The following is a 15,800-nucleotide window of genomic DNA, read 5'->3' as shown; positions in this document are numbered from 1 at the left end:
ATCCTTCGACAATCTAGGAATTTCCTCCACATTTCCCTGCAGGAATGCCGAGCAGAAAGACAGTATGGAAAAGTTCACGGTGTTTATGTCACGTGCTCGACGAGTGCTGTGTGTTTTCTTTGTGCTCGAGACAATAATAAGACAACAGATGCACCGACAGATAAACAGTGAAGAAGTTGTGATCATAACTGTGTTCAAATCAAATGATCCTGGTCTGTATTAATAATGCTTCATCACTATATATATTTGAATATATTACTATATATATATTTACAAATTATTACACCGTTATTTTTATTTTATTGTGTGCATTGATAATAGAGTTTGTGATAAAATAATATACAATCATAAAATAGGTTTATAACAACACAAATGCAGCTGTGTCCGCTGTATATTTACATTTAAGTTTAAATGTGTCATTAACCACAACAACAACAGCTGACAAGCACGCTTGCCAGGGTCTATTTACCGGGATTATGACGTCATCGGCAAGCCCCGCCTCGCCTCGACTCGCTTTCGCACTCTGCACGCAGCAGTTCAACACGTTGAGTTTGCGTAATAACCGGTGTTGCCATGTCCGCCGAAAAAGACTACTTTAACACTGTCGCCGACGGTTGTTTTAATAACATATTGTTTAATAACAATAACGTTAATGCGAATTTTATCAGGGGAAACCCGCCAAAAAAAAAAAGTGCATTTTACCCGCCGGAACGCGATTTGTACCGGTGAAATCACCCTCCCACAATGATCAACTGAGCGGGTGTTGTTGTGAAACCTGGCAACCCTGGTTATAAGCGCCCGCAGCGGGCACAGCAGCCTTCAGCGCGCGGTTTACGAGGAGAACGTCGTGTCAGAGCTCCACGACATGGCCCTGAGGACGTTAGTTTGGAAACTGCAGCGCGGGAGGCAGAAACGAGCGCGGGAACCCGCGAGTGCGATTTAAACCCCCTTTCAAAAAAAGTTTAGCTGACACGCGCGTGACGTCAGATGTAACGGTCAACGCTTCCCGTTCGCTCGCTGTCAGTGTGCGTGTGTTTCACTGTTTGTTTGTTTGTTTGTTCTTAATCGTTAAAAATCGAAGGGAAGTGTCGGTTGGCATGGGGGCCAAACAGAGCAGTCCCGCTGCCAACGGCCGCACGCGAGCGTACTCGGGCTCGGATCTCCCGTCGAGTAACGGCAGGACGGCGGTTATGGCGATGCGTTATCACGCGCACGGCGCCTCGGGTGCTACATCTTCATCGTCGTCTTCGTCAACGACGACGACCGCGCACTATACCGGCTCCAGGACGCGTTCCGGTGGCCTGGGCGCGCGACCCCAGTCGAGCATCACTATACCGAGCTCGGGAGCGTACAGTCCTCAGGAGTCCGGTAACAGCACACCGGAGGAGACCGAGCGGTCCACCGGCGCTCCGAGACTCGTGATCGGATCTTTACCTGCTCACCTGTCGCCTCATCTCTTCGGAGGTAAGAGTTTGATCTAACGTTAGTTCACCTGAGATCTTTACCGCGTTATTTGTTCATATTATATATTTAACCTGTGTTTTTAATATTGTCTATATATATAGTTGACGCGTTTCATGCACATACAGTTTCACTTCAACATTTTAATATTAATATCAATGCACTTATGTATATCCAAGTAGGTTGAGTTTCAATCTCATGATTGTTATTTGTAAACTAACCACTTTGTCATGAGATCAAGGGTAATAGTGACTGAATCAACACTTGTGGAAAGTTTAGGAAATGTTTTCGCGTTAGTTCACCTCCCGTCTACCCATTTCAGTTTCATTTACCAGTTTATAAACACATAATTCAGTTTTTTTAGCTTGTTTGCTGTACACCTTTTCCTATAGCAGCTTTAAAGCATTGCTCTTTTTTTTTTGATGCGGAGTCAACTTGTCACAGATTTTTAACCACTAGGTCACGTCACCGCTTATTAGGTTAAACCGACCAAGTTAGAGTGAAGAAAGACCATGTTTTGGTTTATTTGGGGTTGAAGTGATCTGGTGGGTTTGTATTAGGATGTTATGAACCCTTGGAAGATCTTCTCTGAACTGGTGCAGTTTTGTGCAGCTTTGCAGGTTTTTTGACTAATGCATGTGAACCTGATGGTGCAGCGGTGATGAGAGATTGCAACAGGTTGTGGTTGGGAAGCTCTCTGATCAGGTGTAGAGATGCATGTGAGAGATGGTTATTTCCGAGAGCTTCAGTTCAGTCCTTATGTGGCTCTTTTTGTTGTCGCTTTTCTGAGAACCTGCTCCGTAATCTGATGTTTCATAAACACGGGTGTCATGTGGTTTAACTGGCTTGAATCTCATGAACCTCTCAAGAACAGGTTCTGGTCACATTTCACCCCAAAATCCGAAGAAATAAGAAAATTAAGCTTATTTTTAGGACCAATGCATTGTGCACATTTGACGTAACATTCTCATTACTGTCAAGCAGAGTTGTTGTTGATTTGTTGTACTGCTTTAAAGGAATAGTTCACCTAAAATGTACATTTTCTGAAGACTCACCCTCAGATCATCTGAGGTTAGGATGAGTTTGTTTCTTCATCAGATTTGGAGAAATGTAGCATTGCTTCACTTGCTCTGCAGTTAATGGGTGCCGTCAGAATGAGAGTCTGATAAAAACATCACAATCCACAGCACATGAGTCCAGTCCATCAGTCAGCATCTGGAGAAGACAAAAGATGAAACGCATCCAGCATCAAACACATAGAGTCTATAATCCATAATAGTGCATCCTCCAGTGAAAAAGTGTTCTGGTCTGAATCAGGAGAGAAATCTGCAAAGATTAAGCAGCGTTTAAACCACTCTAAACAAAAATGTGTCTGGATTTTGATGTGAGAGACAACAGGAAATGCACTTTTTCACTGCAGGAAGAGTTGGAAGAGATGTCCATGGATTATGGACATCTTAATGATGGATTTGTTTCAGCTTTTGTCTTCTCCAGATGTTGACTGATGGACTGGAGTGCTGTGGATTATAGTGTTGCACGGTGCACCGATGCTTCAAAAGTATCGCGATTCTCGGAAATTAAAAACATCACGATTCCTAAATTTATTAGTATCGATACTTCAAAGAATGACTGCGTTCCAGATTTGTAAGAGACGTATTTTATGTTGGTGTGTGCAACGCACGCTTCCAGTGCCTCTCTATGGACGTCTGTGTTTTTTCTCCTCACGCAAGCAGCAAAAAAGCACTACAGCGAGATGGCTGCATTAGTGGCTTTACTAAACTGATTTGGCTTTACTAAAATGTGTGCATAATCGCATTAAATAGTTTAAATAATTTGTTCAGATGAACAAAGCACGAGGTTTTCTTGCATAACTAACATTTTAATTGTTTGGTCAGACAGTTCATATATAATTTTCACATTAATCGGGGATTAAACATGGAGTTATGTTCTGTATGCTAAATATGAAAACGAGCGTATCTGCACAGCACCTATAACTAGGGCTGGGTACCGAACTTCGATGCCTTTATGGTATCGAACGAAACACTTCGATACTATGAGTATCGAAAAATTATTTATCTTTCTGTGCCAAATTTCGGTTCCAAAAGCCAAGCGGCGTTTTTTTATTTATTTTTTTATTTTTATTTTTTTTTGCCAAGCGGCTGTGTCTGTGTGAGCTTGTAGCATACGTGCATGTAAGGACCTAAATTCGCCATGATTGGCTGTCCACCACCACGTGACGTGACGGGGAGGATTTCTGAAGATACTCGCAGTCACACAACACAAGTGTAGTATTTTTTCTCAAAATGTTTCCGTTTTACAATGCCAAAGAGGTCTAAAGTGTAAAAGTGGATGCCAAGTCAGCAAAGTGCAACATATGCGATAAGAGTATTGCAACCAAAGCCAGCAACACCACCAATTTAATGAAGCATTTGTTTGGATGTGTTTTGCCCTCCTTCCCTGTTTAGTTTGGTCTACTCCATTGCATATCTTGAAACACGCCCCCTTTCACATCGTCTAAATAACAGAGAGAGAGAGAGAGAGATTTATCCGGTACAGCGAATTTCTCTGAGCAGCAGGCCACTGTATACGTTCACTTAAAACATAACCGACTGTGTTTACGAGAATACTTGCAGAGACAATTATTTTGAGATAAAAAATAATTGTCGCGAAAGATGAATTCTTTCTTCGTACGCACATTGTCTGAAATGCTGCTCGCAGCGCGTGCTGTGAATGAGTGCCCACAAGCTCCGAACGCGTGCGAATTGTTTAAAATGCTTGAATCAGCAATATTTAAAAACAAGTGCAAACGATCAACTACGTTTGAAACTATCCGTCTCACCCCTTTAAGCGAGTGAACAACGCGAATCAAGTTAGGAATTTTACATCACGATAACCCATCGGACTGGAAAACGCAATAGCTCCGGGACGTGGGGCTAACGATTTTGCGAGCCCTGCACCTTCAGATCTATTCAGTTTGTGAAACACTGGTTTCCACGGAGTATCGGTTGCCCTATTGGTTAAAATCCCCAAACTGTATACTTAAATATGAAATTAATAAATGACATCAAAACAGGGGCGTTTGCGTTATGATGTGGTGGGCTGCTGTGGGCCAGAAAGTCCAGGGCCACTTTTTGGTCCTAGTCCGCCCCTGAATTTCACTACTATGGGGATACGAATGCATCCCCATGATGTTGACTACCACTTTATGTTTGTTAGCTTGTGCTATTAGTCGGTTGCTGTAGCGTTAGCGCTGTTATTTCCCCCTTCACATTAGCCTCTGCACCGGTCCAACCTGATGTTAGGAATAGGAAGACAATACCAGCAGGTGCCAATCCCTTCACACTGGCAGCAAGAGGGAAAATGTCCACGCAGAGACGAGATGAGTGCCACAGAGCAGTCACAGGGTTTATTGTTAAGGGTTTGCTACAAATACAGTTTGATTTTGCACTAAAAAGGTTTTTTTTTTTTTTTACATTCCTTTGCATTTTAGTTGGTTCAATATTAGCCTGTACACTATATAATTTTGGAAAAAAAAAACGGTATATACGTTTTTGGTCAAACCGCCCAGCACTATGCTCCGTCACATCTTGAGTTAGGGCTGGGCGATATATCGAATATTAGCGATAACATCGGAATAATTTTGACGACGATGTACAATTTGAATATATCGGGAATATTGAATATTTCAAATTCAAGCATACTTTCCCAAAAGAACGCGCCGAATGTCCAAAAAAGGAACCTGTAACTGCTGACTGCTCTACGCCCCTCTACTACGAGAGTTGTAATGATAGCGGTTGCCAGATAACAAGAGTTTAAATCTCCGAATCAGAGCTCCACTGTTACAAGGATACATTTTCTGCCCGGTGTTTGCTTATTTTAAGCAATCTGGCAACCATGCGCACATGCTCACTCCTCATTGCAGAAGAGCCACCGACGATAATCTGAAAACACTAACAAGCTGGAATTGAGCGATCTAATGAAAGCGTCGTTCAGCCGGTCTGTGTTCTGTCGTGAGATCTCAACTGTATTGTTTGAAGTGACAGAAAGTGACGTGACATTCAGCCAAGTATGGTGACCCATACTCAGAATTTGTGCTCTGCGTTTAACCCATCCGAAATGCACACACACAGAGCAGTGAACACACACACACACTGTGAGCACACACCCGGAGCAGTGGGCAGCCATTTATGCTGCGGCGCCCGGGGAGCAGTTGGGGGTTCGATGCCTTGCTCAAGGGCACCTAAGTCGTGGTATTGAAGGTGGAGAGAGAACTGTACATGCACTCCCCCCACCCACAATTCCTGCCGGCCCGGGACTCGAACTCACAACCTTTCGATTGGGAGTCCGACTCTCTAACCATTAGGCCACGACTTCCCACCATTTGTGTTTTGCCCACCGTTTGCATTTGTGATCGCAAAATAAATGCACTTACTCGACCGCTGATGTTTGAATAGAGAAACATAGGCTATGGCCATTTGGAATTACTATTGGGGAATTTCACTGATAGTAGGACAGTGTCAGTAGGACCATAGTTTCATGCCACAGAGCTTCTCTTAAAACCACAGACAGTTGACAGACTTGTGTTCTTAGCTTAAAAACTTGTTAAAATTTTTTAAATAAAATACTTATCCCAGTTGCATAGTTTAAATTGGGAATTGCATGCACTAAAAAGAAGAATGCACTTTCTGTAACTGTTACTTAATTCGCACTGCTTCAGTTACATATAGGCCTACATGTATTCATTTAATAAAAAGCAGTAAGTGATCTCTTGGTCTAGATTTTTTAACTGCTTAAATTAGCTGTTTAATCTAAATAGTTTTTTTTTTTTAATGGGCAAAAGAAAATCATGTTTTATTTTTTATTATTTAAATGCAAATGCAAACATATCGAGATATATATCGAATATCGTAAAAATTGACAAGATCGAGATATCATTTTTTTTTTGTATATCGCCCAGCCCTATCTTGAGTAACTCTTTGATAGGATGAAACAGTTCACAGAGCTGTTCACGAGCTGCGCATGCGCTGCTAATAGCGCCGTGCTCGCGCGCTGCTGTTGAGGGAGGGACTTCAGTAAACGAGAAATATGAGTCAGTGGATTACCTGAACGAGAACGATTTGTTCACCTAAAAGATTCGTTCACGGACGAACCATCACTAGTGTAATTTCATATAGCCTATATTAAATATTTGGAATATATATTTTCATATTTTATTAGGTTCTTTGATAAGGTTACAATGAAATGAAAAAAAAAAATGAAATACGGTCTAAGCAGCAACGTATCTTCCGTGATGTCCCCGATGCGCGGGTCGCGGTGGGTAAGGAAATGTTACTTTATTTGTAGGGCTGCAACTAACGACTATTTTAATAGTCGACTAGTCACCGACTATTGAAACGATTAGTCGACTAATCGAATAATTATAAATTTTTTCTAAAATTTAGCATGAGATTGCTTTAATTCTGTGGAAAATGATAGTAAACACAAGAAGGGGGTACTTCAATGAAAAATGCATATTTTATTGAACTTTGCTGCTGATAGGCCGATTCATACTAAAAGTAAATAAAAATGCCCTGTCTAAAACCAATTAGGCACAGCGCTCGGTCAGTATAGACCTAAATGCATAAATAAAGAAACTCTATCATTTTTATAAAGGACAGGCACATTTGTTTTATAAGAAAAAATAAATTAAAATCAAGTAAACATTTTCTTCCTGTAAACCAGGGGCAGGCACATTAGCAGCAATAAAACCGTAAACAAAAATATTAAGTGCATTTTGTGAGATACATTCAGTTTTCAATCTGTTGCAAAAGAACTTTACAACTCGTCTCAACATTATGAAATCTAACGGTTTTAAAATAAGCTTTCAGAGTCGTCTGAATTTAAGTTGTAAACATGGACTGTGTGATACTACCTGGACACAAACCTGTCATGGTGGACAGACCAAGTTTAAAATCAACATGAGGCTCAGGCTATGTCGTTCAGTTTATTCATATTAAGGAAAGTCAGCATATCCACAAGGTCTCGTGTGAGACTTGCGCTCTTCTGGGAGCAGATATTATCCTATCATAACAAACAATATATCAATGGAAAGATTATGTATTCAGCTTTCAGATGATGTATAAATCTCAATTGAAAAAAAAATTACACATAAGACTGGTTTTGTGATCCAGGGTCACAAATGTACAATGTACATCCAAAACAAAACGTATTGGCTTCCATGTTATTTAAATCTGACCGAGGCGAGTCAAACTCCGTTTCATTCAACTGTCCGACGTGCTTTCTCTTTAAATGTTCATGCATCACCCAGGTGCTGCCGTGATACGCAAGGACTGCTTTGCAAACCATGCAGGTAATCTTTTTATTCGCCGTATCCAGGCTAAAATGCTCACAAACTTTAGATGTTTTGGTACGCGCAGCTGCTGCGTTGGACGCCGCCATTTCTGTATGTTATCGCTCAGCAGAGAAGCTAATGCGCATGTGCGACTCTCGGCAGAGATTGTAATGTAGAGAGATGCCTCACTCGGTCGGAAAAAAACATGTCTGGCGACAACTTCGACAATGAGATTCATTGTCGACTATTTCTATTATCGATTTTTGTCGACAACGTCGACGAATCGTTGCAGCTCTATTTATTTGCGGGCTGGGGCGGGCCAAATAATTTCATAAAAGCGGGACTCGCGGGTTGGGAAAAAACCGACCTGCGCATCACCAGGCTGCATGTGCGAGCACAAGTGATACTGTGGCCGCTGGTCCACGACTGGTAGAAAAAGATGACGCTCATTAAAGCTCACTGGCTGAGTTTTCTCCTCTGAAAGAAAAGGTTGCACAACTGACAGGATAAGTTACAATATCTGAGATATTGCTGCTAAATTTTATTAGCTTTTTTTTTTTAACTTGAATGCCATTGCTTAAATTGATATTATTTATCTTTTGATATTTAATCTTCTGAGTTCAGAAACATGGTTTTATATAATCGCTGTTCATATTTTTATTCAAAGTTCAGAATCAAGATAAATTTATTACTCTTATGTTTCTTATGATAACTGAGATAATGCTGCTAAATTTATTCTTTCTTTACCTTGAATGTCATTGCTCTATTTTTTATATTTTGATTTTCATATTTTGTTCAAATGTTTAATATATCTTCTGTTCATATGTTCATTTATTAGTGTGTTATATGATTAGAATGTTGTCCTGGTTTTAAAATAAAGCACAGCAATGATATTTGAGTGTATTTTCCCTTTTCAGGAAAAGTATCGAAAAAGTATCGAAATCGCAATTCTTGACTAGGTGTCGGTATCGAAACAATAATTTTGGTATCGTGACAACACTAGTGGATTATTGTGATGTTTCTATCAGACTCTCATTTTGACGGCACCCATTCACTGCAGAGCAAGCGATGCAATGCTACATTTCTTCAAATCCGACGAAGAAACAAACTCATCCTAATCTCGGATGACTTAAGGGTGAGGATATTATACAGTCAGGTTTCAATTTTTTTTTTTTTTTTTTTCTTCTCTTCTCAGCAGTGAAAATAACCCTTGTGTATTGTAGGATTACACAGAGACCAATTACATTACATTTTTATTCATGCAGTTGGCAGACGCTTTGCATTTATGCATTCCTACAATTCATGTATTCATAAAGTTTGATCAGTTCATGCATTACCTGTCAATCAAACCCTTTAATTTCTTTAAGTATACTTTATTTTTCTCTTATGTTGGGGTGAAATATGGCCTGTGCATGATTTAATGTGATAACTGCTAATGTTAGTGTAATTTTGGCTGTTCACGGAGTCTGAAATAAAGTCCATTTCTGAGCCGTTGTGGGCTGGATTGAACTTTAATTCTGTAACAGGCTCTCGCTGGTGATTGAAGTTAATCTTTAAACATTGTTGGAATGGCTAAGTATGACATTTAAGCTTCTGTGGATAAGATCAAGAAGGGGGTTTTTAAAGGGAAACGAGACTCCAGTTCACTTTCCGTTATCGAAATGCACAGGTGAATCCTGTCTTTAACAGACTCTCTGTGTTTGCTGAAGGCAAAGTCATGCAACATTCAGATCGAAATAAAATTGTGTTTTGAGAGTGCGCGATTTCTAAATCGCTTTATAGCACAATTTTCCGCAGCCACAGGTTGAGCGAGAGGAGACACGTTGTAAGGCAGCGTGTATCTGAGCCTTATACAGTCTATGATCTGAGCACACGCTTCTATTAATAATTAATAATTATGTAAGAGAAAGTAAGACTCCTGTGTCTTGTGACGGTCACGTAGGGACCGCACGTTCAACATGGACGTTAATACACACACATACACATACACACAAACACACACCGAGACTGTTTGGTGATACAAGAGTTTATTGTAATTATTGATCAGAGAGTGAATGAAATACCTGTAAACTGTGTATTGTTCCCGTGTAGCGTTTGTCCCATGATTTTTAGAGTCCTGGTAAGAAACAATGGCAGGAATTATTGGTTCCGCTTAGGGTGGGACTCTACCATGTATTAATTGAGCGTGGGGGGGGGTTTCAGGGGCAACGTGGCCGAGTTGTTGCTGTTATTTCCTGTTTAATGTGAACGAATTAATAACATCAAAGTAGATTTATTAAGTAGAACATCATGCCAATATGTTTCTTTCAGACTCTGTATATTTAAGGGAACATGTGTAAAGTGTTTTCTGTGAGTTTGTCCCTCCACATGTGGTAAAGGTGCTGGCCACCCGTATTAATGTGAATGTCTTTGTAATGGAAGGTAGTCTGTGTTTGTTTCTGCAGTGGAGAGTGTGGCCGGAGGGTTGCAGGTATTTCATTCACTCTCTGATCAATAATTACAATAAACTCTTGTATCACCAAACAGTCTCGGTGTGTGTTTGTGCGTATTAACGTCCATGTTGAACGTGCGGTTCCTCAGAGACCGTCACAGGTCTCTTAAAATGAACAACTAAGTTTCCTTTTTTAGAAAAAAAATATTTCTATTTTTTAAATGCATAGAATGCAATGCATACATCAAAAATAAACATTTAATTATTACCCATTGTTTCTCTGTCTGTACTTGAACTGTGAACTATGACAATAAAATTGACAGATGAATTAAGTGCATTTAAGTGCCATTCAGTTAGGGTTTTAAACAAAGCATTTTCTGAGATGCACATTAAACACATAAAACATTAATTTAATTTATCTTTTAATTATTGATTATTAACTTAACTTTTTGGTAAACAAATGGCATTTACTATTAAACATAAAACATGGAAGAAATGTTGTGTGATTAAAACCTTAAAAAAAAAAAAAAAGATTTTTCCACAATTTGGCAAATTCCGTGCCATTCCGCATGAAACTATAAATTCCATTTTTATGACTGGATTCCGCGATTCCCTCCGCGTTTTCTGCATCGCGGAAATCATAGGTCCCTAGTTGTGGTATGCCAGCTCTATCTTGCAGTGGACACACGCCACGACGTTCTCTTTACGTTTGCCCGCGCGCTCTAATCAAAACACTGCTGACTCCTTGCAGTATGAGATTTCGGATGCAGCGCTTGTGTCTCCTTCGGCTTTGTGGGTGACGTAAACGCGTTGTCACATCAACAAAATAATTGCGAAAGAACCTGACGTGAGATTTAAAATAAATGAAGAGGCTTCGAGGCAGAGGAATTTGCCTCGATCATTTTTTTGTAATCGAGTAACTCGAGTTATTCGAGGGATCGTTTCAGCCCTACAAAACACATAACAGCTGAGGCACCGCTACAGTGAGCTTTGACCAATGCATGGCAAAAAAAACCCTCCCTGAACACGGGTTTTATTTTATTTTTTTATTATTTTTTGCCATGTCTAGATTTTGTTTGACATCTTTACTTCGTGATTATTTTGACTTAAGTCTGTTCTAGAGACATGTTACAACTTTTTGATAAAGCTCTCATTGGTTTTCTTTTGGAAATATGTTTCAAATTTATACTGAATGCATTTATGACTGTAAAACATGTCTGTGTGTGTCAAAATCGTGATTAAAATCGAAATCGCAAAATTGATCAAAAAATCGTGATAGGTTTTTTTTTGTCCATATCGCACAGCCCTAGCATGTGTTTGCTAAAGCAGTTATCACTAGTACTAGCGCTCTGAGAAACGTAAAGAAACTTAAGTATTAAAGTGCTTCATCTCTTCAGATCACCGCTATTTGAACATCATCTTTAAATTGCTGTGACTTTGAAAATAATATTTAGAACTGTATAGAAATACCAGTGTAGTTCTGCATGTGACAGTGTTGACTGATGTGAAATTGATGTTGAAAGAGATCTTGGAAACACTCTTAATGAGTCGATATCAGAGAGGAGTATCACTTGTAGTGAATGCATTTAATTTCTGAAGATTTTAATCATGATGTGCATGCACGGCTATTAACACAAATGAAAACTGAATTTGCAAAGTTTAATTTTTGAATGCAGTATGATTCCGTGTGATTGTGATGCAGTCTTAAATTCCTCTTGATTTTAGTTTTACGTTGCATGTGCTTTTTCATTTGTTCTCAATTCATTCAGTGGTGGCCGTGGGACCCTTAATGTCTGTAAATTTCGGTTTAATTTTAATGTCTGAATGTGCATGAGCAAAAATAAAAAAAAATATAAACAATGAAAATCTAAATCTCTCTCTCTCTCTCTCTCTCTCTCTCTCTCTCTCTCTCTCTCTCTCTCTCTATATATATATATATATATATATATATATATATATATATATTATATTATATTATATTTCAAAGATTTCCAGACCATATTTGTAATGCATCGTGTGCTGGCATTGCACCCAAAACTTTCAAGTCAACTGTGCAGAGATGAATTAAGCACAATAACTGCAGAAACTTTAAGACTATTAATTAAGGTTAGTTTTAACTTCGTGTTGTCTTAATGATCTCCTCATGTTATTCTCTTATCACAAACCAGCAATAAAAGCCGGTTCAGCAGCTGGGTTCAGCATCGCTGTGCTTTCAGAAACACGTCGTCTGCATGAGCTCAGGCCGCCGGACATGTGATCCATGTTCATACTGTCCACAGTTAGTAAATCACATGTAAACACAAATATGGCGAGTGAGCCGAGCCGAGTCGTGTGTACATTAAACACAGTGCTTAGTTTCCTCCCGCTTCACTCTCATCAGGAAGTGTTTGTTGTGGCTGCTCTTTGCTCTCTGTGTTTCTCTGACTTGACTTTGACTCGACAGGCTTTGTGTGGCTCTCTTAACCGGAACGGCTTCGCCCACAAGCTGGTGAATGATCGCTGCTGTTGTGTTTTTGAGGTTGGCATATTTACAGCAGCTGAGATGTGTAAAGGCTTCAACGACTAGCCTACTCATTTTACTAGCTGACTAATCGTCGATCAGTATTTACTTAATGTAAATGACTCTATGCACTGCACAGCAGCAGTGTCATCATCCAGACTGTTCTGATGGAGAGACTTATTAAAGCACGCATGTCTCCATTGCATGGTTTTGTTTCTGGACTTCATCTGAATTCAGACCATCGCAGATGTCCAAAGAGCCAACGCATTCACTTATGACATGCTGTTTGAATGCAGCTTTGTGTAAGTTAATATTGTTATTAGGGATGTTCATTTCTGTTATTTTTCCTTACTGACAACTGACGCTCGTTACTTAATTATTAACCGTTAACCGACAAGATTAGCTATTTAAAATTAGAATTGAATTAAAAATACTGACATTTGTTTCCCAGGGATTAATTTTACATGTAATAAATCTAGGCTACGGTGTATATAGCCTGACTAAAAGAAGTTGCCGCATGTGCGCACACAGTTAAACTTTCACCTAAAAATTTCTGCCTGTTTTTCTAAATGGAAAAAAGTGAGAATCATGAGTATATGTCTCGCAAATCTAAAAGATGATTGCGATTTCACATCTTATAATGCTGACGACTTCTCAAAGTTTATATCTCACAATATACCTAAAAAACGTAATTGCAACTTTTTTTTCTCACAATTCTGAGAAAGAAGAATTGTTAGCAAAAGTTGCAATTACTGTACATTATAATAATAAAAAAAAATATTATCCCGTGGCAAAATCATACTATAAAGATCAAAATAAAATCTCTTTAAAGAATCCATAAAATTCTATGAGTCCGATATTATTGGGCGCCCAACGTTTTATAGAAGGTAAATTAAACATTTAAAAGGAAAAAGTAGAAGAAAAGAAGTCATACAATTGGAACAACATGGGTGAGTTAATATAATTTTTGGGTGTATACTACCGCTTTTTATCTCGTAATTCAGACTTTTTTTTTCTTGCAATTTTTATGCAATTTATTATTGTAAAATGTATTAAAACAGACACACAAATTTAAGATTTTCATTACAACCTGTCAAAATAAGTTTTGTCTAACTTGGAGAAATTGACAGAAATATAAAATCGAAGAGGAAAAAAGCAATTTATATAAAGACTGTAAAGATATATTTTATTTGTGAGGGTGTCTTAAGGAGTTTCTCACTGTTTTATTGCACAGCTCAAAAATATTTTGGTTTGCAGTAACAGTAAATGTTTTTTTTAAAAGGGTCGATATATGTGTGTGTGTGTGTGTGTGTGTGAGTATATATTAATAAATGTTTGCAAAACGTTCACCTTATGTGCGCTGAATATACGCGATGGCCGGATTAACATTCTGTCCAACGTTATATAACCAATCCAGGGGTTTTTCTGCATTGATCTTTTTTTTTGGCGGCTGTCAAAGCCTTATTTGACGGTGAGTGACAGTGACAGGGCGCGTACGAGAGAGAGCCCCGGCTGCGCGCGCACTCGCAGTCTTCAAACAACACGAGCGCTTCTTGCTCTCTCTCTCCCTCGTGCATATTAACCAAAATCATTAAACACGATAGAAAAAGGGCAGAACGCCAATGTTTCACGCGCGCTCGCGCACTCACAGTCTTCAAACTACACGAGCGCTTCTTGCTCTCTCTCTCCCTCGTGCATATTAACCAAAATCATTAAACACGATAGAAAAAGGGCAGAACGCCAATGTTTCACGTGCGCTCGCGCACTCAGTCTTCAAACTACACAAGCGCTGTCTTGCTCTCTCTCGCTCTCTCTCTCGCTCTCTCTCTCTCTCTCTCTCTCTCTCTCTCTCTCTCTCTCTCTCTCTCTCTCTCTCTCTCTCTCCTCGTGCATATTAACCAAAATCATTAGACACGATAGAAAAAGGGCGAAACACCAAAGTTTCACGTGGATCATTCGGAGATTTTTTTTCTCCATGACAAGCTGCTGGCTCCCACTGTTAATTTTTTTTTTTTTTTGGAAAAGCACTCTCTGTATTGGCTTAAAGCCCTCACGTTTACATTGGTTACTGTATTCTTTCAATGGCTCTAAACGAGTATTTTGGGTGACCTTTTTTATTGAATGTTAGACATCAAGTTGTTGTTATTTTCATCTGAAAGAACTTCTTTTTTCAGTAAGCTAGGCCCTATGTGTTCAGTAAGCTTGTTTCAGTAAGCTATGTGTTTTCAAGGCTTCAAGGTTTTATTGAATGCTATCTCTATACAAGTGCAAAGTAATGCATTCTTAGTCTTTTATTTTGTAATTTTAAGAGCAATAAACATATATTGTAATGTTAAGGAATTCATGTTTTTTTCATTCAGATATGTAAATCAACATGTATAAATTGTTAGTAGTCAATTAATGGGGAGATAATTATTGCATTAACATTTTAAAAAAGTAAGATCAGTAGATATTTATATACCGTTTACTTTGCTTTCTTGGGTTGTCACTTTGAAAAAAATTGTTTGATTTGAGTGACAAGTGTTCATTGAATCGATTGTAAAATCGATTTTGCATGTCTAGATGCATTTTATACAGCAAATAACACCAAATATAGTTAAATCCACTGTCAGCAGGCAGGACGAATGTAAAGATTAAATATATTGGTAAAGACCAGACAGGCAACAGACAAACAGGAGTGCAACATTCTCGAAAGTGGACTGCCATAATGCAAAACATTTACTGCAGGCTTCAACATGGCTGTGTTTACGATTAGAAATGTCAACAACAACAAAAATGCGCATACGTAGGTGATTCTAGCCTGAATCTGTATCTGTATGCATGAGACTGTCCGAATACTGTCAGAATTCACATTTCTGTTGTAAAAAGAGAAACAGTGTGCAGAAGTATTATTTGCTGTTATGCGTGTGTGTCCGAAGCTGCAGCTGCTGTGTGACAAGTGTTACAAAAAAAGAAAGAAAACTGGATGCGCTCCGAGAGAAGGCTGTTAAAATCATTTCCTATTTTCGTTTTCTAAACTTGTGTTGGTTGGTCCAATCGATTCGTGCAATAGATTTTCAAAGTTTTAGACTAGACGG

The 15,800-nt window shown here is 39.0% G+C and overlaps 1 protein-coding gene across 1 annotated transcript in view; it reads left to right on the top strand.

The window, feature by feature from the left end:
• The first annotated feature begins 764 nt into the window (after window positions 1-764).
• The window catches only part of LOC132103468 (E3 ubiquitin-protein ligase znrf2-like), a 47,143-nt gene continuing 32,107 nt past the window's right edge, over window positions 765-15,800 (top strand). Inside the window, exon 1 of the mRNA XM_059508599.1 lies at window positions 765-1,464. Within this exon, the coding sequence (XP_059364582.1) occupies window positions 1,098-1,464 (367 nt within the window). The 5' untranslated portion in view covers window positions 765-1,097. The remainder of the gene's footprint in view (window positions 1,465-15,800) is intronic.

This window comes from Carassius carassius, chromosome 24, assembly GCF_963082965.1.
Source record: "Carassius carassius chromosome 24, fCarCar2.1, whole genome shotgun sequence".
NCBI classification, from domain to species: Eukaryota; Metazoa; Chordata; class Actinopteri; order Cypriniformes; family Cyprinidae; genus Carassius; species Carassius carassius.
The sequence above is the reverse complement of the archived record's forward strand: the minus strand, read 5'-3'. Positions and strand labels throughout refer to the sequence as shown.